Source organism: Eurytemora carolleeae, unplaced genomic scaffold, assembly GCF_000591075.1.
Source record: "Eurytemora carolleeae unplaced genomic scaffold, Eaff_2.0 scaffold1720, whole genome shotgun sequence".
Lineage (NCBI taxonomy): Eukaryota > Metazoa > Arthropoda > Copepoda > Calanoida > Temoridae > Eurytemora > Eurytemora carolleeae.
In genome coordinates, this window is record NW_019397606.1 from 35,451 (window position 1) to 53,422 (window position 17,972).

General features: G+C 32.6%; 1 protein-coding gene across 1 annotated transcript in view; it reads left to right on the forward strand.

Annotated features, from left to right (window-relative positions):
• Window positions 1–14,504, forward strand: part of LOC111715151 (gamma-aminobutyric acid receptor alpha-like) — a 31,550-nt gene extending 17,046 nt beyond the window's left edge. The window contains exons 7-18 of the mRNA XM_023490419.1: window positions 1,578–1,696; window positions 2,101–2,235; window positions 2,333–2,397; window positions 4,166–4,253; window positions 6,579–6,640; window positions 6,966–7,064; window positions 8,938–8,991; window positions 9,068–9,127; window positions 10,232–10,349; window positions 13,329–13,489; window positions 14,214–14,302; window positions 14,399–14,504. Coding sequence (XP_023346187.1) covers window positions 1,578–1,696; window positions 2,101–2,235; window positions 2,333–2,397; window positions 4,166–4,253; window positions 6,579–6,640; window positions 6,966–7,064; window positions 8,938–8,991; window positions 9,068–9,127; window positions 10,232–10,349; window positions 13,329–13,489; window positions 14,214–14,302; window positions 14,399–14,504 — 1,156 coding nt within the window. The remainder of the gene's footprint in view (window positions 1–1,577; window positions 1,697–2,100; window positions 2,236–2,332; window positions 2,398–4,165; window positions 4,254–6,578; window positions 6,641–6,965; window positions 7,065–8,937; window positions 8,992–9,067; window positions 9,128–10,231; window positions 10,350–13,328; window positions 13,490–14,213; window positions 14,303–14,398) is intronic.
• The last annotated feature ends 3,468 nt before the right edge of the window (window positions 14,505–17,972 follow it).

Here is a 17,972-nt window from a genome sequence, read left to right on the forward strand (position 1 = left end):
TACAAAATATATTTTTGATGGCAACAATCATTGCGTGACGTTAAACTTGCGTACTTTTCTAGCTAATCTATAAGAGGATACGTTGAACAGATTACATCCTAACATCTTTATCATGTTCAGATATAATCTAAATATTTGAACAATCTTAGATCCAAAAGCCTGATAAACTTTTCACGTCATGCTTTCACTTTGTTACATTTACTAAAGATCATACTGTATCTTGCTGTTCTAGCAATATTTAGTTGAGGATCAACGTGCTTTGCCAGATATCTTAATGGTAAAGTGCTTGAATATGAGACTGCTTCTTCGCTCTCTTATATTTACTTTGATGGTATGATTGCTTTAAGATCTTCTTTTGATGGTAAACGTATTTTTTGCATTGCTAAAAACATTGGCTGATAAAGAAATCTTTCGTTGATAATTTAAGTGGTCTACCAAAAAAAGTAGTTTTTTTAAGATAAAATATAAGAATTTACTTGTAATTTATTGAGTTCCAATACAACATGAGTCCAATCTGATATAAACTTATTTGGTGGTTCCATTAGAAGATTATAAGTTTGTTTCTAGGTTTATTCTATTCTATTCTCTTCTTGTTTATTCATTCTGCGCTTTTAATCAATTCAATCAATTAATCAATCAACAAACAAATATCCTTATCATTTAATATTTATATGATATTCAAATCAATCTTTATTTTCATCCATTCGTTTCAATAATCTTTTACACAGTCTTTTGTTCATGCAGTCGTCATCTTTTTCAGATTCATACGTTTTTAACTCATTTTATGTACATCCTTTTAAATTTCCGATCATAACTCATGAACCGAATGACCGATTTGCCTCAAATTTTGATTAGGTAGCTCGTTAGAACCATGTCAATGTTCTTAGCTTGATCAGAAACTTTATTATAAAATAACTTTTTTTAAAGAAACATATCTTTATTTGTTTTAATTCCTCATTTTTGTTCTTTTTCCATCCATAACCTTCAAGGAGAGTAATTATATATTATTCCTTTACTCTTTTACCTTCCGACAGATTATAAGTAAACAATCAGAACATTGCTTGCTGGACAGAATACAATAAAGGGATAGTTTACTGAAAATAAACTTTCTCTCACAATCATTGATTTTATTATGAATTTTAGGTTCACGCTGCGTGAAATAGAAATATCTATTATGCAACTGTCTTGTGTGGGACAATATGTTTCTGGCCGGGATTATGACTTTTTTGTTTAAGGTTTTAATTCAAGAATTTTAATCCCGAAGTTAGTAAGTGATTAAAAATCTTAAATTTAAACCGAAAACAAACAAAAAAAGTAAAAATCACAACAAAACACAATTTACCAATTGATAACGAAAGACAGTCGGATATTTTAATTCAAGTTTCATAAAAATTTGCGATTTTTTATTAGAATCCGTGAAATTGAAATTGCCGGATTAAAATGTTACTTATTTGCTTTGGAACAAATAAGAAACTTTTTATACGCAAGATTATGAAATTGTGAGTAAAAATAAGGTATAATAATTTTCTCAAAAATAAATAATAATAATAATAAAAAACGTTTATTTAAATATTTAGACTGTTCCCAAATGGTCGAGTTCTCTACTCGCAGCGTCTGACCATCAGAGCTACTTGTATCATGAATCTTGAAGGGTTTCCAATGGACAAACAGAAGTGTCCACTTAGAATAGGAAGTTGTAAGTTTCTTAAAAATTCATAAAAATGCAAATTATTTTATGTAGGATACAAACCAAACTCTAGCAAAAAGGTTTTTTTCAATCTACGTATAAGGCTTCTGTTTACGAACTGGAATATAAAATTATGTTTATGGGTCTCCTATAAAAACTGAAGATATTTGCAGCACGTGTAAATATTAACCAGATTTTAGAAGAACAGACCTGTAGTAGAACAATCTGGCTAATACTGTAAATTTGCCATTCTACTGACACAGAAACAAAGAAAATATTTACGGATATTTGCAAATGAAAGAAAAACATTCTTCCGTAATGAATGATAAATAAAAGTAGGCAAAATAGGTCAAATCTTGTTAGTTTTGTTCTTTTAAGTTATTGTTTTTTTTACAATGACCCGTTCTATTTAGTTGGTTATACGGCTGATGATGTAACCTACAAGTGGACTACAGGTAGAGGAGTAAATATTGCTTCAGATATGAAACTATCACAGTTTGATCTTATTTCTACTCCGACCGGAACAGAAACTACACTCAGAAACCAAGGTAAATCTTTGCTTGCTTCTCTTTTGATTTCTTGTCATTTTGCTTCTATTATCATCCTCTTATATTGTTCATATCATCATCATTGTTATCATTTTAGGTATTCATTCAACATTGATTGTGAGTTTTCATCTGCAAAGGCACATGGGAGACTTTGTTATTCAGGTCAGTCTAGAAATGATAGCCATAGGTCATTTTTAACCTTGGTAACTGTAGGTCATTCTAACCTTGGTAGATGTAGGTCAGTCTAACCTTGGTAGCTATAGGTCAGTTATAACTTTGGTAGCTGTAGGTCAGTCTAGCAATGACAGATATAGGTCATTTATAACCTTGGTAGCTATAGGTCAGTCCAACCTTGGTAGCAATAGGTTAGTCTAACATTGGTAACTGTCGGTGCATTTCGCATTTTCCAAATGAGTAGGATAATTTCAATTCGATTAATTATTTTGATTAGGGAGGTCGTTTTTTGCAGAGTGTTTTTTTTAAATTCCAAAGATTGCCGGGACGATCTTTTATAATAATGAAATAAGTATAAAGGAAGTACCGCCATATGGGTACGGGCAATGCTGGGTAGATTTATTAGTATTATGTGTAGTCTGTAAATTTGAACTCTGTTTTGCACTGTTTGTTCCTTCAATTCTGAACAAGTTCTTGAAAGTTCTAAATACTGAATATCTGTCTGTCCATTTGGATATTTGTATGTCTGGTTGTTCATCGTGTCTGTTTGGCTGGTTAGAAGTTTGAGAGAAGAAATAGTTTGATGATGAATGGAAACATCTTTTACTTCCTGAGATCTAATGTAGTTGTCTAACACTGTCTTCATATTCAATCTTTCAATCCAGCAAAATCCTTCAATCTTTCATCTCTTCAATCCATCAGTCCTTCGTTCTTTAAATTCGCCAATCCTTCATTTCTTTCTTCTTTTAATCCGTCAAACCTTAATTCCTTGATTTTTTATTCCGTCAATCCATCAACCTTCACTTTTTAATTCTTTTAATCCTTGGTCCTTCAATCCATCAATTTTTGATCTTTTAACCCCATTCAGGATGACGTCTGGTTTATTCAAAATAGTCTGGGGGGGGGGGCCAATTTCTTAATTTAAACCTTTCTAATTACTTTAATTCTCTTTCAATATTTTATTCGGTTTTTGATTCTTTTTTATATTCTCCTCTGCATATATTGAGACCATGAGATATATTACTGTTTCATCGCTTTCCTTCCGATTCATTTCTTTACACCTTTATTAATATTTTTCAGAAATATGAACAAAAACACGCTCCCATCTAGAATTTAGATTTCAGATGTACGAATAAGATACATTTTCATTGGCTGTGGTCTGTACTGTTCTGTATAATCTAGGTGTACGGACCTTGTATACTATTGGTTGTACTGTACTGTATAATCTAGGTGTACGGACCTTGTATACTATTGGTTGTACTGTACTATATAATCTAGGTATACGAACCTTGAATAATATTGGTTGTACTATCTCAAGAACTGACGAGGGTCAACCCAGACCGAAATATATTTTCAATAAATGTGGAGCTAACATATACTTTTTTACTCTACAGAGGTTTGGTCCATCATAATCACCGAATTTTAAATGTACTGTACTGTATAATGAAGGTGTACGGACCTTGTATAATATTGGTTGTACTGTACTGTATAATCTAGGTGTACGGACCTTGTATTCTATAGGTTGTACTGTACTGTATAATCTAGGTGTATGGACCTTGTATCCTATAGGTTGTACTGTACTGTATAATCTAATATTGGTTGTACTGTACTGTATAATCTAGGTGTACGGACCTTGTACTCTATTGATTGTACTGTTGTTTAAAATCTAGGTGTACGGACCTTGTATAATATTGGTTGTACTGTACTGTATAATCTAGGTGTACAGACCTTTATCCTATTGGTTGTAATAATCTAGGTGTACGGACCTTGTATCCTATTGGTAGTTATATCCTGGGTTTCCTTCTGGTTGAATAGAGAAGCTACATCGGATAGAATATCACTAGGTTAGTTTAATAATGCAAATTAGAGTAGTATATATTAAAGGGAGTGTTCGGGTAAAATAAAGGGGGTAAAGGCTTACGGCGAAAAATTATCGATGGTGATTGCTACTTATCTCACTTCTATCTGCTGCGCCTATAAGAAGAAAATGGTTAAAAACGACTCATACTGAAGAACGTAGCGCCCATGCAAATTCAGAAAGTTGCAATATTCGAATCAGATCGTAAATAATTCAATTCAATTCCAAACAAATCATTCAGATATTACGACCAATAACCATAGAATTATATTTGACGCATTTGTTTATAGTTTTTTTTTTAATATTTAATATACTTTAAAGGACGATTATTTGGCCGCTAGGTGCTTATGCTCTTGATGCTTCTGGGGTTCCGGGTGTAACCCGAACTATCAATTATACACGAAGCGTCGAATAAAATTCGATGATTATAGGTTGTAATTTCTGAATGATTTGTTTAGAATTAAATTGATTTATTTACGATCTGAGTCGAATATTGCAACTTTCTGAATTTGTATGGACGGTACGGTATGAGACGTTTTTTTACAACTTTCTCCTTTTAGACGCAACCGATAGAAGTAAGATTAGTAACGATCACCATCGAATATTTTTCGACGTAAGCCTATGCTCCATTTCATTTTTTTGTGAACACTCCCTTTAACAAATCTAATTCTAATTATTGATTAATTATAAAGATATTTATTTTTTAAGCTAACAAAATAAAAATTATAATGCTGTTAGCATCAGTATAAGAGTTATCTACAGTATAGTAATAGTAACAATAGAGGATCAGCATGAGAACAGAAACTTCAGAAAATATGATAAGTAATTTGAATTTTCTATGGACCTAGTTGTTCTACTTATTACTTTCCTAAACTGTATTTGTACCTTAAATAACAGGTTTAGTACACAAATATTTTCAAGGGACAAAGAAACTTAACATTTTTTAATTAACTGCACACATTTATGAAATACAAGATTTGTACGTTTAAAATGTTCGTAAAATTAGACAAACATTTAGTAAAAATACATGGATTGAAATCATAAAAAAATTCCGTAATAATCTATATATAAATTTGGCTTGTCTGTCTGTCTGTTTGTTTGTTTGTTTGTCTGTCTGTTTGTTTGTATCCAATAAACGTCAAAACGACTGAACCGATCGGGCCCAAATTTTTTGTGGGACATCTAGGGACCCCAGGGAAGGTTTATGAATGATCAAAATTTCAAATATTTGTCTCCATCAAAATTCGATCTTCATTAAATTTTCGAAAATTTTGAAAATCCACGAAATTTTTTGTGAAAATCCGCGAAGTATTTTTGTTTTGTTTTACGATGTACACAAAGAGAACATGTTCACAATTAATTTAGAAGATGGGCGCGAAGCGCCCTCTAAGGCTAGTTACTTTTATTTCAATATTAAGAATAACTTTTTAATAAACTGTCCTCCCTACAACATATCCTGTAAATCAATAAATCGCGTACTTCTTTCATCCTAGAATGCCAAGGAAGTACATTGAAAGGATTTTGTTGTAGAGTGGATAAAAAGACAAATAAAAAGGAATTTGAGAACTTTTTTTCATCAAAATTATATGATAGTACATTTCTAAACATTTTTTTTTAGTTTCAATGCTTCTTCCTCTTTTCTATTTCTGGGCCGTCTTATACGGGAGAGTACAAACTGAGTACAAATGTCAAATCAAAAATGAGACTATAATGCATTTTTTGCGCAACTCTAGCAGACAAATACTTTTGCCAGACAATTTTTTTGGAAGTAAAAACGTCGATTATTTCCTTATCCAAACGCACATATTCTTATTTTTTTCGAAAATACATTAAAGAAATGCATTTTAATTGTAAAATCAAGCATTTATTATTTTTAAAAATTCTAAAGTGGAGATTTTGGCCCATCAATCAAAAAAAATAAAAATACTTATTTGACATCCTTGGCAGATTATTTTTAAGTACAACTGCAGTTAAGGAAAATAACAATTACAAAAAGTGTACAAGACAAACAGCTACCACCTCCATTTATTCTATACTAGCTGCAGGGCCTAGCGTTGCCCGTGGATTTTTTAAATATATTTTTTAGCCTATAACACCCCCCTGCCACCCCTGGTTGTCCACACAAAAATTCAGCCCAATCGGTCTAGCCGTTTGGCCGACTGTACGCGACATATATACGAATGTCCAGTTTTATTATATATAGATATAAATAATTATAATAATGAGCTTATCAATAATAATAAGAAGAAATATCATTAAAGACAATAATAAATTTGATGATACCAAAAATACAATGATATAAATAATTCAGGGATTACGACTGTTTTAACAATGACTTTTCTTGGTCTAGAAGCTAGAAAAGATTTACCAAAGGTGATTTATTTTTAGAAAATTTGATCTTTTATTACTGCTCAATTAAATAATAAGCTTTCCCTGGGGATTACCACTTTGTGTTTATGGATGCGCTTTAACAAAAAGTATTATTATATTTTTGAGAAAATGACATGTACTTTTAAATAATATTTCTTCTTGGAAAATAGTGTTCAAGAAGTTATTCAGTTTTCTGTCGTCACAGGACTGATTTATTGTATTTTGTTAACGATGCTCTAAAAAATACGGATTTGTTAATGGGCAATAAATAAATTAATAACTAATTTAAATCATACATTTATAATTTTATAAATGTTATGTTCTGCAGGTACCATATCCAACAGCTCTGGACTATTTTGTGTTTATTTCCTTTACGTACATATTCTCTACAGTTGTACAGTTTGGTATTGTACACCATTTTACTAAGGTTAGTTCAAAACGTTTCTCAAGGAAATAAAAATGGTTTCCCAGCCGGCAATGTTTTACTTTGACTTTATGATATCTCACTGAAATCTCCTGCAGTTAATTTCAAGTACTGCATCATTGGCAACTAGAGCAAACATACAGTACATAATATACATATAAATATATACATTATACATACGACAACGGGACGGTACACCAGTAGAGAGATTTAATATGTACTGGGTTTATGAAAAATATCGATGTATTTTCTTTCTGTCAATCCTTCCCTAATCCCGTCTTGGAGTAATCTGATGAATTAGTTTTCCGTTTATCAGCTTTAGTCCGGAGAATACAGAATATTTTTTGTGTCTCAGGATGTATCCGAAGAATGCTTTAGTTTCTTCTATATCAGGTTGTATCAGAAGAATACTTGTATCAGGTTGAATCAGTAGAATAACAGTATCAGGTTGTTTCAGGAATATTTAGGTTTCCTCTGTATCAGGTTGTTTCAGGAGAATATTTATTGTCTTCTATATAAGGTTGTATCAGGAGAATACTTCAGTTTCTTCTATATCAGGTTGTTTCAGGAATATTTAGTTTCTTCTTTATCAGGTTGTATCAGAGAATACTTTAGTTTCCTCTATATCAGGTTGTTTCAGGAATATTTTGGTTTCCTCTGTATCAGGTTGTTTCAGGAGAATATTTAGTGTCTTCTATATCAGGTTGTATCAGGAGAATATTTAGTTTCTTCTATATCAGCTTGTTTCAGGAGAATATTTAGTGTCTTCTATATCAGGTTGTATCAGGAGAATACTTCAGTTTCTTCTATATCAGGTTGTTTCAGGAATATTTAGTTTCTTCTATATCAGGTTGTATCAGAAGAATACTTTAGTTTCCTTTGTATTAGGTTGTATCAGAAGAATACTACAGTTTCATTTGTATCAGGTTGGGTCAGGAGAATACTATAGTTTCCTCTGTATCAGGTTGTGTGAGGAGAATACTATAGTTTCCTCTGTATCAGGTTGGGTCAGGAGAATACTATAGTTTTCTCTGTATCAGGTTTGGTCAGGAGAATACTATAGTTTCCTCTGTATCAGGTTGTGTGAGGAGAATACTATAGTTTCCTCTGTATCAGGTTGGGTCAGGAGAATACTATAGTTTTCTCTGTATCAGGTTTGGTCAGGAGAATACTTTAGTTTCCTCTATATCAGGTTGTATCAGGAGAATACTATAGTTTCCTCTGTATCAGGTTTGGTCAGGAGAATACTTTAGTTTCCTCTATATCAGGTTGTATCAGGAGAATACTATAGTTTTCTCTGTATCAGGTTGCTTCAGGAGAATACTTTAGTTTCCTCTGTATCAGGTTGTATCAGGAGAATAGTATAGTTTCCTTTGTATCAGGTTGGGTCAAGAGAGTACTATAGTTTCCTCTATATCAAGTTGTATCAGTAGAATACTATAGTTTCCTCTGTATAAGGTTGCTGCACGAGAATACTTTAGTTTCCTCTGTATCAGGTTGTATCAGGAGAATACTATAGTTTCCTTTGTATCAGGTTGGGTCAGGAGAGTACTATAGTTTCCTCTATATCAGGTTGAGTCAGTATAATACTATAGTTTCCTCTGTATCAGGTTGGGTCAGGAGGATACTATAGTTTCCTCTGTATCAGGTTGGGTCAGGAGAATACTATAGTTTTCTCTGTATCAGGTTGTATCAGGATAATACTATAGTTTCCTCTGTATCAGGTTGGCTCAGGAGAGTACTATAGTTTCCTCTGTATCAGGTTATATCAGGAAAATATTATAGTTTCCTCTGTATCAGGTTGCTTCAGGAGAATACTTTAGTTTTCTCTGTATCAGGTTGTATCAGGAGAATACTATAGTTTCCTCTGTATCAGGTTGGCTCAGGAGAATACTACCTGGAGGAGCTGGAGGATGAACCTTGTCCTCAGGTTTAAATTTTTAAAATTTCATTTTTCATTTTCAAGCTATTTTTATCGAGTATTAAAATCTTTAAATGAATTTTAGGTGGAAAAGCGGAAACGAGTAAGAGAAATCTATGCCACCCAACAACAGATACTGGATCTGGTAATCCATCAAATTTCGAGCACAGTTAATGTTGCATATACAATATTTACGTGCTTAACTTCTTCGATTTATAATATTCCACTAGATATTCAAATATCTAGTATTTCATTAGCTGCTTAACTTTCTAGTGTTCCACTAGCTACTTTAATATCTTATTACATTAGTTGTTTAACTTTCTAGTGTTCCACTAGCTATTTAAATATCTTATTTCATTAGCTGCTTAACTTTCTAGTGTTCCACTAGCTACTTAAATATCTTATTAAATTAGTTGCTTAACTTTCTAGTGTTCCACTAGCTATTTAAATATCTAGTATTTCATTAGCTGCTTAACTTTCTAGTGTTCCACTAGCTACTTTAATATCTTATTACATTAGCTGCTTAACTTTCTAATATTCCATAAGCTATTTGATTATCTTGTATTCCATTAGCTGCTTAATTTTCTAGTGTTCCACTAGCTACTTAAATATCTCATTACATTAGCTGCTTAACTTTCTAGTGTTCCACTAGCTATTTAAATATCTTGTATTCTATTAGCTGCTTAACTTTCTAGTGTTCCACAAGCTACTTAAATATCAAGTATTCCATTATCTGCTTAACTTTCTAGTGCTCCACTAGCTACTTAAATATGTTGTATTCAATTAGCTGCTTAACTTTCTAGTGGTCCACTAGCTACATAAATATCTTGTATTCCATTAGCTGCTTACCTATTTATCTAGTTATACTTCACTAGCTACTTTAATATATTCTAATCCATTAGTTGTTTAGTATTCCACAAGCTCGTAAAATATCCACTAGCTACTTATATATCTTTAATCCCATTAGCTGTTTACCTATTTATCTAGTTATACTTCACATAGCTACTTTAATATATTCTAATCCATTAGCTGTTTAGTATTCCACAAGCTCGTAAAATATCTTTTATTCCCTTAGCTGCTTTACTATTACACTTGGTGTGTAAATATCTTGTGCTTAACTAGCACATTGGGCTAATTCGGCACATTTAGTTAATTTATATTTAGCAAAACCTCATATCTCTATGAATCCAATTCATTTTGCATTTAGTACATATTTTATTAGCTATTTAAAAACTTCATATTCCTCTAGCTCCTCGACAGCTGTACTTCTCTACCAACCCACAATGGTAAAAGCTGTGGCAGCAACGGACCTAGCAGCTTCAAGATGCAAGATAAAGAGAGCAGCTCAGCTACACTCTCTAGTTTAGGTATATATTCTGAGAGCTGGAAGGTACTTTCCCAAAGGATTTTTTCCGAAGTGGCAACTTCCCAAGGGTATTTTTCCAAGTGCCAACTTCCCAAATGTACAACAAAACCCAAGCGGCAACTTCCCAAAGATTAGGTTAGGTCCTCTGAGGCGCCACATGCTGCAATGGGGCCGATCGCTGCGACAAGGACAGACTTGGGAAGTTGCCGCTTGGGAAATTGGACATTTGGGAAGTTGCTACTTGGGAAAATACCCTTGGGAAGTTGCCACTTGGAAAAAAATCCTTTGGGAAAAAACCTAATTTCGAATATATACACTATAGAACAGCAGGTGGCAGCATTTGGTTTGGGAAGTGTTGGACTGTTGAGGTTATGCAGTACAATAAATAAATCTTGGGGGGGATTTTGACATTCATTTTTTAAACTTTCTCCCTAGATGGCTTTTAATAAAACACATAAGTAAATACTTGTTATCTTGTTCTCTTTTCTTTAATTTTTAAAACATGTATTTTTAAAACTGTTTCAAAAATATTTCAAAATGTGATACAGAAAAGCAAAACAAAATGAGATTAATTGCCCCCCCCCCCGAGCCCCGGGTTTTAAACAAAAATCTAGAAAGCTTTCTGTCCGCAATGTTTCCTAAATTGTGGCATGGAATTAAAATTGACCTTACTAAATCGACAAAAATATTTAAACAAAGAGTAATCAATATTTAACTTGAGAATTATGAGAGGTTTAAATGCGAAAAACCTATTTGTTTATCATGTGAGTAGATATTATAAAAAAAACCTGAAACTTTATCAGCTTATTTGTGTTTGTGTATCCAAAAACATAATTTGATGTTTGTAACCAATTATATTCATTATCGTTAACTAACTTAGGGCCAACCACTCAAAACAACCTACCCTGGTTAGGCGGGTCCAAACTGCATAGTAAACTGTGAATGCTCATGGTCTGTAGTTGAATAAAAATATAAATGAATGAAGTCTGTCCTTGCTGCAATTAGCCCAGAAATTGCACTTCATTTAACCCGAATTACCGAGTAACCATATATATTCATTTCTTACTTTTAAGGCTTTAAATTTCAAAATTTTCTTTCCAAAATTTTTTACTCTATTCTCTTGTAGTTCCTTTAACTCCATTATCCTTTCTTCTAAAAACGCAATATCAGGAAGTAGGAAAGGGAGGGGGGGGGGGGGGGGGGGTCCACGGCTAAGCTTAGCTTAATATCTTTATGCTTGATACAGGACAGGTTTCTGACTTTTTTAGTCAAATAATAGCGAAGCCTCATTCTGAAAAATAGATGCAATTGTGTTCACCATTTTTGTTTTGTGATTTTTCGAAAATTCACAGTCGTAAGCATTAAGTTCAGAAATAACTTCTTGTTTCACGGTTTCCATAGTAGAGCTATGAAATCAACAACTTTTGGAAAAGAAACATTTCCTCCGCAACATTCTCTGTTCAATCACTTGATTTGCAGTTTTTACTGCCTTTATCACATTGGAATTTGGTTTGGTCTTTGAAGGAACAGAACTACTCTGAGAGGGAACAGAACTACTCTGTGAGGGAACAGAACTACTCTGAGGGGAAACAGAACTACTCTGAGAGGGAACAGAACTACTCTGAGAGGGAACAGAACTACTCTTAGAGGGAACAGAACTACTCTGAGAGGGAACAGAACTACTCTTAGAGGGAACAGAACTACTCTGAGAGGGAACAGAACTACTCTTAGAGGGAACAGAACTACTCTGAGAGGGAACAGAACTACTCTGAGAGGAAACAGAACTACTCTGAGAGGGATCAGAACTACTCTGAGAGGAAACAGAACTACTCTGAGAGGGAACAGAACTACTCGGAGGTGGAACATAGGAAGGCTGTTCATAACCCAGAAGAATGTTTAAAAAAATATAAATGAAATATTAAAATACATCCCATCTCATTTTAAACCCTCCACAGTCCACATGATGTTAAGATATTGAGGACCTCGTTGTACTATGGACACATTTGTTTACGAACCAAACAATTTAGGGTTCTCTATAAGTGCCTTACGGCTTGAGACTACAGTGACATTCAAGGAAAATGACTAAAGTTATGAGCTTAAGCTTATTTGGTTTCAAAATGCTTTGCACAGATAACAATAAGTTTTCCCGGAGTCCAGTACCCTGCTCTTCCCGTATAGTCACTTCACGTTTGCAACTTTTCATCTTTTGGAAAAGAATTTGAAATCTTATCTTATTTGTTTGATTAGTTCCACAATTTAACACTAAACAGTACCCACAGTGCCTCATAATTGAGTACACTGTAAAATTAGAACTGATCAAAACCAATCCCCCAAAAGAACAGTGCACTAAATGTATACAATAACATACCAATACAGTTCACAATGTCTTGCCAATGCAAGGTATTTCACGAAAATTACCAAGCCAAATACTGCCACCTGCTGTTCTATATTATATATATTCTGAGGTTCAGCTACACTATCTAGTTTAGGTAAAGAGAGTTTAGCTACACTTTTTAGTTTAGGTAAAGAGAGTTCAGCTACACGCTCTAGTTTAGATAAAGGAAGTTCAGTTACACTCTCTAGTCTAGTTTAAGGGAATTCAGCTAAAGTCTCTAGTTTAGGTAAAGAGAGTTCAGCTACACTCACTAGTTTAAACAAAGGGAGTTCAGCTACACTCACTAGTTTAAACAAAGAGAGTTCAGCTACACTCACTAGTTTCTAGTTTAAGGGAATTCAGCTAAAGTCTCTAGTTTAGGTAAAGGGAGTTCAGCTACACTCACTAGTTTAAACAAAGGGAGTTCAGCTACACTCACTAGTTTAAACAAAGAGGGTTCAGCTACACTCACTAGTTTAGGTGAAGAGAGTTCAGCACTTTTAAGAGTGTAATGCGTTATCTATATAAACTAATATTATTTGATCCGGACTGCAGTTTTTAAACATTTGGATCTAAATTAAGATTTTTAGAAATATTTGTTATTAGATTTCAATTTCCTGAACCATCATCCAACAGCTAGAAACTTTAAGAAAAGTTTCCAAACGGATTCAGCTGGATGTACAGGGGGAGGTAGTTTGGATACTCTTCATGATATTCCGGACAATATTCCAGGTCCTGCTAGGGCACAGGGGGCACAGCAACTCCAGGTACACACAATACATGTTTACATCTCAAAATTTCATAAAACAGGGGGGGGGGGATAAGGTAGAAAGGACCCCTATTTAGACTCTCATCCCTTCTCCAGAAATTACAATCTGAAATGGCTAAAATGTTGGGATTCCATTGATTTCAAAATTTAAGCGTTTCCATGATTAATGTCACATTAATAACGGAGCATAGAAATACTTTTTAAGCCCTTCCACTTCATGTAATTAAATATGATAAAGAAAACATAGAGTTAGTAAGGTAGGTAGTGTTAACTAGAGATATAATAAAGGTACGGGAGCTAGGAATAACTAGAGATATAATAAAGGTACGGGAGCTCGGGTTAACTAGAAATAAAATAAAGGTACGGCAATTACAGTTAACCAGAGATATAATAAAAGTACGGGAGCTAGGGTTTAAAAGAGATATAATAAAGGCACGGGAGCTAGGGCGTTAACTAGAGATATAATAAAGGTACGGGAGCTCGGGTTAACTAGAAATAAAATAAAGGTACGGCAATTACAGTTAACCAGAGATATAATAAAAGTACGGGAGCTAGGGTTTAAAAGAGATATAATAAAGGCACGGGAGCTAGGGCTAACTAGAGATATGATAAAGGTACGGGAGCTAGAGTTAATTAGAGATATAATATAGGTACGGGAGCTTGGGTTTATTGGAGATTTATGAAAGATACGGGAGCTAGGGTTTATTAGAGATATATTAAAGGTACGGGAGTTAGGGCTAACTAGAGATATATTTCTCCTCGAAAATGAGATCAATGAAAGAGAAACACCGGAGCAGTGTGTCTGTAAAAGGTATCTATTTCATTTGACATTTTTATTATCCTTATCATTATTATCATTCTTATCATTATTATTATTATAGATAATTTTTGTATTATATTAATAAAGATGTGTGACACGAGCTTTCAATGATTCTGATAAATGTTTGAACTCTGTATCAAAAATAGATCGGATTTCTAGAATTGTGTTTCCCTCAACCTATCTAGGAATATAAACTCACCAATTATATAGTTTTGTGTTTTGTAAAATAGATTATTTTTAGTTACTTATTGAAAAAAACACATATGTTTCACAAAGTTTTTTTTAGTTTTCTTTTAAATAGACATTGATATATTATTGCATGATGGATTTTAAAAACCATTTTTTTTGTTTTGGATTATTTTTTGCTTTTTTAAAGTTTCAATTTTGAGAGAGAAATGATGCAAATTCTATATTTACTCCATAGTGAATAAACTTTTAAGCTCAATTCTGAAAACATATTTTTCATTTCGACTTAATCCGTCTTTAGTCATATAAGAATAGATTCAAAATGTGAAATTTTTTGTATTCATATCCAATTATTTCTATGATGAGAGGCCCCTCGTTTATCCCATTTGGGATTCGTTCTATATTACTTTTGTAAATAATGGTTGAGTTAGCTTCTTTAAATTTATTTTCGTGTTATTTCCAGTTTTCAGTAATAAATTATAATTTTCAAAAAATATGAGTTTATGTTTGTTACCAGTTATCAATGTGATTTATTGGTACCTTTACCTTGAAGCTAGTGAGATAACTGAACTCAGTAGCGAGTAAACTCTTATGAAGAAAGCTATTGAGATAACTCAGTAGCGAGTAAACAAACTCTTTACATGGAAACTAGTGAGATAACTCAATTTAGTAGCGAGTAAACTCTTATCAAGAAAGCTATTGAGATAACTCAGATGCGAGTAAACAAACTCTTTACATGGAAACTAGCGAGTTAACTGAATTCAGTAGCGAGTAAACTCTCATCAAGAAAGCTATTGAGATAACTCAGTAGCGAGTAAACAAGCTCTTTACATGGAAACTAGTGAGATAACTGAATTCAGTAGCGAGTAAACAAACTCTTTACATGGAAACTAGTGAGATTAAATAACTAATCATCGATAAACACATTAAAAAACTTTAAAAGAAAACTTAAAAGAAATCGAAAAAAACATATGATAACCAAACAGCGTTTATGTTGTTGTTGTCATGGTCTCCCCGGTACAATTGGGAAATATCTTTTATTGGCAACGAAATCTAATTATTTAGTATGACAAAACATTGCAAGGAAGAAGATCATTTTTTAGCTTTGTAAACATAATCAGTACAGGACATTATTACACATTTAAAATCACATATGAGCAATAAAAGAAACAAGGAATGAAAACAGACACATTTTTTGTTGAGGGATTAAAGGTTATAAGGCCGGTGACCATATTTTTGTTTTTACTGTTTTCATGCACTCTTTTACGGCGTATTAAACCCCGAATGATTCAATTATAAAATCAAAAGATATATTTTTTAACTTAAAAAAGGTTATATATTATATAAAATAATAGCAAAATAAGTGTTATAGTAATTTTATAAAACGTTTGTGTACTTATTTCTTATTTCAATGGCTGTTTCTATATCAAATAAGCTTTGAAACAAAGCAGAAGTCAAAATATAAAGTTGATTTTAATCTTATTTTCATTCCAAATAAAAAAAAATATTTTGGAAATATCCTAATTTTTTGGAGAAAATCCGGGAACCAATCAAAACTTTATAACACACGTGCTATAATGAATAATTAACATTATAGCACGATGATTAATTTATAGCACCTTCATTATGAAATTCACGATGAAGTGAGTATTAATGATAACGTACACTATAGTTTCATAAAAAAGATATGCGTGAGAGTAACATATTTAACCATAAATATTATGTAAATTTGAAAAAATATATAAATTGTATAAAAAATGTAAATTTATTGGATACAGGGTCATATGAGTGAAAATGTTATTGTAGAATTATTTTCTAATCAATAGTTGATTTGATGTTTTGATTTTGTGATACTTTACCTAATTTTGTAATTATTTTTTGATAGCCGGACGTTTCACCTTCTTGTCTCGGCGGCAAATGCTTGATTTTACAGTTCTGGTAACTTGCTGAAACTAACATATTTTATGTTGGGATAGGGTTTGCCGAGACTTGCATATTAAAAAAAATTCCACGAAAAATCAATTTAAATTGGATATGTACTGTATACATTAAACACATGTACAGTGTACAGTGGTTGATGTAAACAGCATTTTTACTCATGTCCAGTTTTTCAATATTTGTCATGGAGAAACCTAGGCTGTTTTGTTTTCTGAAAATGCGGAAAAATATTCTCCAGGATAGAGATTTTTTCCAGTACTGCCAGAATTATTTAGAGAATACTTACATTGGAAAGGGAACCAAAAGCAAAAACCCCGAGGCTTCCTTTAGAAATTTTGAATGTCTGTGATGCAATTTTGAATAATTAACCCACCATAAACAACCAAACTGAACGATGGTTTAGAATTTTTACAGCTGGCCAGCAGGGAAGTCCTTAAGGCCTACACTGATCCGGAGCCAGCTCAATCGGCAAGAATTCTTGAAAGAAATGTTCGATTTAAACTAATTGTAAATTCTTTTGATGTATGCAATTTAAATCTTTTATATAATCTTAAATATCTTTTACAAATAATAAATAATAATTTTTTTGTCAAATTATTAGTGTTATGCATTACTAGAATGTTTAGTTCATTTCGTATCAACACTAATATTAAAGAAATTATGTTGTATTAAAAAAGCAGCCCTGACTGCAGTTTCAGTAATTTGCCGCCAAGACAAGAAGGTGAAACGTCCGGCTATCCACTCGATACTCCCTCCATGCTGTCTATACTCCACCCCATTGTCCTGTGAATTTTGAGCAATTTAATTCCTATGTTTATATTAATCAAGGTTGTATATCTCTCTTATGAAAGGTCAATTGTATAACATTGAACAGTTTATAAACGTATTTTACATTTTACCTGTAAACTATTTTTTGGTCAAGAAAAAGAACAAAACTTTTTAAACTGGATTATTTTTAGCTGTGGTTTCTACTTTGGATGGAATTGGGAGACTTAAACACTCGCCAAGCTTGAAAAACGACGATATCATTCACATTTTTGATCGTACGAAGGTTTAAAGGATACCGTTATGAATCATACATGTACCTCTTTAAATGAAAGTTCTCATTACAAGTACTTTAATATCTAATGATAAAAAAAAACACCGGAAAGCTCAACCCAAAATACAGAGATCACATATTGTTGGACTTGCTTATCTAACCTTTGTAATTCCGGAACCATCATGATAAAAAACAGGGGGGTTATAGCTTTGCACATGTCTTGTCTAGGTTTACCCTCCTCGGTTATTGAAAATTTTGCTTCTTTCATGAAGATTTAACATGAACTCCCTATCGACACTGTTAGTGTTTGTATAAAAAGCCTTTTTTTTTCAAAAAAAAGGTTCAGACCTTTTAAAAATTAGTAAAAACGGTAGTAAATCGAATTAATCCAGTGTGTTTTGTGCATATTTTATTTTTTTTATAAAAGAAAAAATTTTAAAAAATCAATAAGAAATAGAATCTCAATGACCTTTTTTTGCCAAAAATTTGTGAGTAACT